The sequence below is a fragment of the Calypte anna genome, chromosome 1 (genome assembly GCF_003957555.1).
Source record: "Calypte anna isolate BGI_N300 chromosome 1, bCalAnn1_v1.p, whole genome shotgun sequence".
In the NCBI taxonomy this organism is placed as follows: domain Eukaryota; kingdom Metazoa; phylum Chordata; class Aves; order Apodiformes; family Trochilidae; genus Calypte; species Calypte anna.
This window is the reverse complement of record NC_044244.1, coordinates 57276046-57285258: the sequence shown is the minus strand read 5'-3', so window position 1 is coordinate 57285258 and position 9213 is coordinate 57276046. Positions and strand designations below refer to the sequence as shown.

Genomic DNA, 9213 nt, shown 5'->3' with positions numbered 1-9213 from the left:
AGTTCAGAATAAAATTCTTCCTCACTTATGTATCTTGTATCTTCTTTGCATTTCAAAACATTACACAGGCACCATTTTTGCACTTGCTGATATCACTGGCAAAATTTCCAGTATTTGCAGATTATAATCAAGCTTTTAATTAGCAAAATACTAATGAATACATTAACATTATTATTACTACTGTTATTATAATTTTTATAATTTTGAAATGTTAATGTAAATGACGGGACAGATAAAAAACCCTGCAAGGCAACAAAATCTGGTTATTATAATCTGTAAAAAATAAATATGTAACAAAAAAAGAGGTACTAAGGAACTGTCTCTGATTAGTGTTGGTTATGTATCGTCCATGTTAAACTGACTAAAAATATGTTTATTTTCAGTGTTTAATAAACTATAAAATTTGCTTCTGAAACTCACAATTAGTCTGTGAGTTTATGTATTTATATGCACTCATGCTAATCTTCATTATAGAAAAAAACTGTTTGCTTCAACTATGTCTGAAAAGCAACAGGAGTTAAACATATTTTCTTTCAGAAATTATTAGTTGTGCTAACTGAGACTGAATGTCACCAATAATGCATCTTCATTTCATAATATCTTTAAAAATTGTCTTTACAAGTATGTAGATAGTAATCTAAAATTTACAGTATTAGTGAAACTGAAAACTTTAGTTTAAAAACATTAATTAAACCCCAGCAAAATACAATGTTGCAGTTATTTCATTTCATTAAAGTACCACTTTCTGAATTACTTTTCCTATATTATTTAATATAGTTTATTCCATCACTGGAAATAATGCAGTTATTTAATTTCCTTGATTTTATTTGTACTGTGAGAATCCTTGTTTATTTTGAAATATACAAGTTTAAAATGTTGGTTTTGTTAAACAGGATTCAAGTTTTGATATCTAAAGAATGGTAAGTCTACAATGCCTCTATTCTCTTTCATTATTGATGGAGTGCTTCAAATATGATGCAGAAAACTCCTAAGCAAAGGAGGGGGGATTTTTTAGCATTTTGGAACAAGTGCTTTCTGGAAATCCACACTTGGTTTCCTATACTGGCATAGTATAGCATTTTTTCTGCATAACTACTTCATAACTTGTGCATAATAACTTTTGCCATTTCAGTGTTATAGGAAGATAACTTTGGATTTATAAATCATGTCACGCAAGTGATATATACCTTTGTATTCCATCCTATAAAATAATCCAACAGCAGAAGCATCCTTTATGTAAACTGCTGCAAATGAAGGAAATGAACCTTGAAACTCTTGTGTGAGTGAGTAATGATGCCCCTGTGAGTTGTCCCACTGACCTCAAAGAGACTTCTCAGAGGGAGAACTTTCTCATCATGGTAAATCATTATGGTAATGCCCCAGTGCCTGCAAAATACATATTCCAGGAAAATGTATTTTCTCTATAATCTGTATTTATTTGGGATTTTCTGACTGACTATTCTGATAGAACCAGCCTGATCTTTTCTGGATCCTGACTGCATAATGTTCTTCCAGAGTTTTGCTGACCAGGATGTACTGGGCCAGGCTTTTGAAGATGCACTCCAAGTCCTGCAGCAGCACTCTGACAGAGAAATGCAGTGTTCACCAGGTAAAAAAAAAACCCAAAACATTATTCCCTTTCATTTACCACTTTGTATTTGTCCAGGAAGGTACATCTTGAAGCACATATTGGGGAGAGCAGTTTCCCAGAGGTGGATTAATGGACAGCAGAGGGGTTTGCTGGGAGGATGGAAAGGGGGAAGAATGTTTGGAGGGTTCCCACCCCTCCATTAGCACTGCTCAGAGTGGAGTGCATCTTCCATGTCATACAAGAGGGAAACTGCCTGACAGTCCCTCTAACCCTTCCTCCCAGTACTAGTCTTGGTGCATTGAGCCCAGATTTCCTATAATCAGAGGATATATGACCATAGTGGGGCAGACATTTTCCAGATATATGTTTTAATTGAAGATTTCCCTTCTGTTATGCTATGAATAAACTCACATTGCAATGAATTCCAGTGTAGAGAACAAAAGCAAACCAAGACTCGGATGGGTTACATTTATTTCCACAATTATTTTAATGTTTAATATAATTTCTAAATATTTTTATTCAGAAATAATAGTTTGAGGATGGATAATTATTAGAAAAGGGTTTTTTTGCTTCAAGAGTTTTCTATTTTATAATACTTCAAATACAGGCAAGCTGTAAATTGTTCTCATTCAGGCAAGATTTTGGCAATTAAATTACTATGAAATTTGGAATTTGTATTTGGTGTTTTTACATTGTAAACAGAAATAAAAGGAAGGGGAAATACGAGGCTACATCATTAACCCTTTAAGTCCATAACGAAAATGTACCATCTTCTATGTGGAATGAATTTCATTCAAGGAAATTTTTTTATATGTTGTCTATTGTCTGTTGTATACTGAAACTTAAATAAGACCATTTGGCCCAAATCTTTAGCTGTTGTTAGTAAGTTTTTGCCTCCACTGCACTGTTAATTTACATATGGTAAAGGACTATGTGTAACTTCTTGCAATATTCTGGCTTTTATCTATTTTAGGGCCAATGGAGAGAGGTACTACTTGCAACTCAATGCTTACTCTGTCCCACAGCTGCACCCACATTTCCACTTGCAATAGATGCACCCTCCAAAATCTTCTGATGACTTGCAGTGCATAATTTATTCCAAGTGCCTCAGTCTGGTCTTCTCTGCTTCTTTTAAACATCCTGTGGTCTGGCATTCCTTCCATGTCATTCTTTCAGGCCTTACAGATGCTGTGACATTTCTTCACTTTATTCACAACTGGAGACTCTGATTTGCATTGTATTAATTCCCTAAAGAACTGTGACATTCCCTTTTCCTCTCTAATGCATGTATTATACTAGTCTGTAATTATGCCATTCATTATGTTTGGTGATCTGTTTGGTGCTTTTTTTTCTATTAAACAAAATATTTCATGAAATATCTGACACTTTCTCTTAACAACTACTGCTTTTCATCATGAAGGCAAACAAAACCAGCCCAAGAGTGAGATTAGTAGTAACAGTACAGATAATTTGGATAATCTGTTGATATGAAACATCTTTAGCTCTGAAGACTGTATTAGCTAGAAGGCAGACATAGGATAAATGCTTTTCAGTTGACCCAGAAGCATTTTAGATTCTTTGCCACTGTTTTTTTCCCCTTCTTCTCTCCCTTTTACTCACTAAGTTTTTGCTCCATCAGGTTATAAAAATGGCCTGGCTGTGACCAACCATCACCATCACCTCCAAGCAAGTCCCAGCTCCTCTGCAGCACCTTCTACAGAAAACCCAGGATATAACTGGAGAAATGTGGTTGTAAGTTTAAGAGATTATTAGCAGAGTCAGATCAACATATAAAATTGGCTGCCTATTTATAACTTCTAAGAGAAATCTTGATAGTAATTCAGTTTGGTCAGGGCTGATTCAGGTGATTCAGGTGTCAATTGCCTTGAGAAACACTTGAAAAACATGTTTAATAGCCTCTTTTTAGTATTCATCTTAGCTGTTTAACTCTGGTACTCTTATGTGGTTCATCACGAAACATGACAACTTGGAAAAAACACCTGCTAGTACAGTAAGGAAAAGGGTGTCTCCCTACTCTCCAGGAACAGGCAAAGAACGTCCAACTTCTGCATAACTTCTGATGCTGTGAGAAAATATCACGCCTTTGATTTCTTCTCCAGAAGTTTGCTTTAAGAGTTCTGGAAAGACCAACATTTCCTGGATTCTGAGTTCATCGTCAACCTGCAGAGTCCATAAACATTCTTGAAAACACTGGGAGTGTGGGCACCAGGAGTGATAGACAATCTACATTGCAGGGGAGATAATTTCAGATAAATGGATTCCACAAAAGCCAGCAGATTTTTTTACCAGCAGATTAGCAATAACACAACACAGAAACTACAGAATCTGTTGGGACCACAGTACAGGTGGCTCTTATCTTTTACTATGCAAACAGAGCCCATTGTTCCTCCTCTTCTTCCAGTGGAAGAGTTGACCATCCAGAGTGAGGAAATTGCTGTTTTCTATCTTAATTTTTCCCTTGGTGGGATGTCCTTCCTGTCTACTGGACATAAATTGCTGCTGCTTGTTACTGGTACAGTACTCTGCGTGTCTTCATGGCAGTGTCCTCCATGGGTGAGGTGCTGAAAGGTTGTTTTTTGAAGATTTCAGGTATTTAATAAGTTTCTTTTTCCTCAGAGAATGTACTGAATTAGTAATTCTTGATTGTCTTATTTTTTAAGAACAGTACAGCAGATTTTTATGCAGATGAGACTGTTTACCATATGCTGCAGAATACTCCAGAAAGCCAAGTGATGCATGGTGCTGTTGGCCAGCCAAAAGCAGGGAAAGGTGTGTAGAAAGAGTATCTTGATGTGTATACTATGTTGCTTTAAAAAAAAATCTTGTGGAAAATCGTGCTTTCTCTTTTTCCTGGTTGTTTTTGTGTATGTGTTTTGTTAGATTTTTGTTAGGAAAAAATAAGTTAACATTTAATAGTTAACCTTTAATAGTAAATAGAGTGCAACTGCTAGTGTTGAGTTCCTATCTGCTAAGTCTAATAGGGTAAGGTAAATCTGTTAACATCTTACCCTCTCCTCTTGTTCAGTACAGGAAAAAACAAACTAAGATGTGTTTCACTCCAAACTGTCTGAGATGAAATCTTATGCAAAGAAAATGGAGCTATCAGTAACATTTTCACCCACTTTAATGACTTATTTTCATTATGTCCCAACAACGAGTTGGGGCTGTGCTTCACAGTGTGAATTTTTTTGCACCTGCTTTTATGCCTGCCTTTAGTTACTGTTCAAATTACCTCTTAGCTTTTGTTACTTCCATTGTGCATTTTTTAATCTATTTTTGTGCTCCTTTTGATTGACTTCACTTGAATAGATACCTGTTTTGCAAAGAATATGTTAGGTGACTGTAGCGGGAAGAGCCTTTCTTGCTCCTGAGGCTCAATGAGCTGCTGGCCTCTCCGTTGCCTTGCGCAAGAGTGAGCTTAGCTTCTCTCTGTGGGTGTGTGTCCCACCTTTATTGGCCCCCTGGTCTTGCTCATGCCCAACAGGGGGCCTGTCCTAATCAGGCACAAGTGGACTCACACCCACTCTTTGGCAACTCGAGGCACCTGGTTTATCTTGTTTCTCTACAGGTGACATTGGTCATTACAGTACTTTATTGTTTGTTCCAGTCACTGGAACAAAACAGTTCTTTGGTTTCTGCTTGGGACTCAACATCCTTTCTATGACTGCTAGATGAGGTTTCCACAGCTTCCATCCTGAGCTGTTGTACCTACTTTTGACTATGGGGTCTTTTTGAGTAGCTTCCTGGTTTTGCTGCTTTTTGAAATCCCCTTCTCTCAACTTTAACCACATGGTGTCAGTTTTTGGTTTAATCTCTTCCCATTGATGCTGAACACTCTGGTTTCTGTTGCTTAATAGCTACTACTGCCACTTCTACTGCTACAAATTCCTTGGGACAATGGCAAGAGTAGCCCTTCTCATGTTCTGTACTTCTTGCTTGAAATTCACCATTGCAAATGAAAACCTTTCAATCCATAAATGTTGGGTTTTTAGGTCTTACCCAGTGTTTCACTGGGAAATTTTACCTATTGGTATCTGAACTCTCCTTCAGTTGTTACCACTCTGTTACACTTCATTTCCTATTTCATCTTTCTTTTACACTATTATCAGTCTCCTTTTCAGAATCCCATACTACATAAATGTTCTGAACGAATAACCAGTCTTGCAGGGTTTTTTGGGTGTCCTCTCATGGGTTTTAGGTTTTTTCCATGGTGATATTCCTGCCAGAAACTGGGGTAGGGGAGCTATTTCTACTATCCCTAAATAAAATAGTCCACTTGGCTTCTTATTGAGATGTGAGAGGTTTTCTGTACACTAGCAAGTAGTGTGGCCCTTTAGGAACAGATCTGTAGATGAAAAGATACATACTGAGGATGCAATGTTTATGTTTGGAGTGTTTTACAGGGATTTATTTAGGACAATAGCTAGAACTTTAGGCTAACCTCAAGTTCTGAAAGCTGCAGTAACTTAGATATGTTTATGGAAATCATCTTTGAGTTAGGTTTCCTCTGAAAGGAGTCCAGTCCATGCATGTCAAGACTATTCCATGATCTGAACTAAAGCTTTGTGAGTCAAGGCTGAGTGGAGTTAATTCAGAAATACATCTGAATTGGACACAGCCAGAGATGATTGGGCTACCTTAGGACAGCTCAGCACAGAAATCTAAGGCAGATGCTCTGAAACACCTTCTGGAGGAACACCCAGTGACCAAGTGAGGGTAAGAAATCTGAAGATACCTGCTAGCTGACACTGGTTTAGGGCCTGGTAACAAGCACCACTAGCTCATGCAATGAGGTACCGAGACCTGTGAACTAACCCCAGCTCAAACTCTTGTATCCACATTGTGTATCACTTTGGAGAGAACAGCTGGGCATAAAAAAACATATCTGCATTAACACATAAGATCCAATAAGCCCTCTCAAACCAAGACATCAGTTAGAGATGATGTGTCTAGAAATAAAAGGCTGAAAGGAGAGCTGACTAAAAGGGCAGATAGAAAGAAATGTGAGGCTCTTCTGCAGACATGGCTACACTATCTTTTTTCCAGCAGACACTGTCTGCAATAACCTGTGGATTTTCCCCTGATCTTATTTGTTCTGACACAAGTTCATAGGTTTACAGGATAATTTGGGTTGACGGGAACATAAGGAGGTCACCTAATAAGAAGTGTTTTCTGTGACTTTTGTTTTTAAGCTTCTCACCTTGGTAATTTTCTATGTATTTATAGTAGAATTCGTACTTCTAGTCACAGGCCAATTTTTATTTAGATAATGAAACTATTAATTTTTTGGAAAGTACCTCCAATTTCAGGCTCTTCTTCTTCCTAGTCTGACTGTCACTTCTCTCCTCTTTCCTTACCACCAGATGCAGAATTACTGTCATCCCTAACAGATGTCTTGGCTTGACCTCAGTGTTCCTTAGCAACTGTCACTTTTCCCCTGTTCCTTGTCTAAAATAGCCATGCAAGACAAGGCTTCATGAACTTTAGGTGCAGCTGCTTATTTCCACTTTGGCTAAAGTGGAACGTGCTCTTCTGCATAGCCTCTCTTTGCTGCAGAATGTTCCTCATAATCTACAATTCTTCCTCCTTACAGCAGCTTCTTGTGCAGGAAACTAGCAGTATTTAAGAGTGAGGGATCCACAAGACCTAAGTGAAACTCAATAAACCTCACTAGTAAACTTGAGTTTGAAAGATGAGCCTGTGGGGAGAAACACTTAGCTGACTAATAAATATCACAGTATTTGCTCCATCCTGGATGGAATGCAAGTGGACACTTCTGCACGTGTTTAGGGAACCACAGTCTAGCTCTTTATTAACTAGATGAAGTTTATGGTTCAAAACTAGATTACTCTTCCCACTCACCCAATCACCTTTTCTTATATCAGACCATCTGGCAGCCCAAACTCACTCCTGAAACAAACCTTACAAAACTGAGTCATCTCACAGTCCTTGAGTTTTGATTAAGGAGGGAGACCAATGGTCATTCAAATTGGCTCTCTAGAACCTCTTTCCTGCACTATCTGAGGATATAATTTCCTGAAGTGGGTTCCTTGACTATGCACCTGCACAGCTGTGTCTGAAGTCTGGTGAAAGTGGCTTCTGAGACCTATCACACAGTGAAGTCACCAGACATTTGTCATGATCCCTGTATAACCTACTCTTGAAACTCTTAATAACCAAATCCCTGTCTGTCACCACAGATCTGTGCATGTTTCAGAACTATTGTCCCACTTGCTCTTCCTGATCTTCCATTGAACAATTTCTATTGATCTTTTAATTTCTGACAGGGTATTAGGTTTACTTAAGCTTTTGCCTGTAAAATCCTTTCCAGTAAAAAGACTCATCTTTTGAAACAATTATAAGGTCTGTTCTAAGCTTTTGTACTTTATTTCTTGATAGGCAGAAAAAAACTTCGACTGTTTGAGTACCTCCACGAGTCTCTGTATGATCCAGCTATGGCAAACTGCATCCAGTGGGTAGACAAGCCCAATGGTGTCTTCCAGTTTGTCTCCAAAAACAAAGAGAAACTTGCAGAGCTGTGGGGAGAAAGAAAGGGAAACCGCAAGATCATGACATACCAGAAAATGGCCAGAGCACTGAGGAATTACGGAAGAACAGGTGAAATCATTAAAATTCGAAGGAAGCTGACATACCAGTTCAGTGCTGTTGTTTTACAGAGACTTGCTCCATCTTACTTCCTGGGAAAAGAAATGGTTTATAAACCCCATATTCAGTCTAACCAAGAGTATCAGTGTGCAGATGACTGGACCACTTACAATAATTACATGTATAACAATTGTTGTGCATTACAGCACGCTAGCAGCTAGACACATCTTTCACATAAACAGGCCTTTGCTAGCTTTTAATGATTCCCAGCCCAGGAACTCTTCTCTGCAGATAGGTTTTCCTTTAAGATATAAAAGCACACATGGAGGAGGGTTTTAAAAATGATATTGCCCTAGTTTTGTTCCTTTTGAAGTGAATGATTAACCACCATTGACTATTGAAGAAAAGCAGCAGCTGTGGTGCATATTCTAATCTCCATGACTTTAACCAGAGGAATTATTGAAGATCCAAGCTAGTAGATCCAAGCTCAAGATCAAGGCTTTTGGCTGTTAGTGGACATCAAAGATCCCACCATGACAACTCTCATTTAAAGTCTTATGCATGGGTCCAACATTTCCAATCAGAATTTAGTTGTTGTTATACCACAGCACACACACTCCCTGATCATCTGGGTGCCTGTGAATTAGAAAGGGCAGAGGTGTGCCAACTGCATGAAGCTACTGCCTGCTTTTTTTCAGCAATGTTCTTTGTTGTGAGACATGCTCTGAATGAATGCCTGGCTGAAGGGTAGAGTCCACATGAAGATGCACCTGTTGGCTAAGTTGTTAATCCTTAATCACTTAAATTAACATATCTTAGCACATATCCTGACATATGGCATTAGTATTGCCAGGTGCACTGTTGGCAGTGGATTCATCGGGTAAGTGACCATACCATGAGAGGGTTAGTAAAGGATTATGCTTTTCATGAAGTTATTTACAGTTCTTCCTCCACTAATATGAGAAGCTACACTTCTATCAAACAGTTCTGTACTC

At 38.2% G+C, this 9213-nt stretch overlaps 1 protein-coding gene across 1 annotated transcript; it reads left to right on the top strand.

Moving 5' to 3' along the window:
- The first annotated feature begins 1503 nt into the window (after positions 1–1503).
- Positions 1504–8439, top strand: SPIC (Spi-C transcription factor). Its single transcript, XM_030465396.1, has 4 exons — positions 1504–1609; positions 3231–3343; positions 4273–4381; positions 8012–8439. The coding sequence occupies exons 1-4, from the start codon at positions 1504–1506 to the stop codon at positions 8437–8439; spliced, it is 756 nt and encodes a 251-aa protein (XP_030321256.1).
- The last annotated feature ends 774 nt before the right edge of the window (positions 8440–9213 follow it).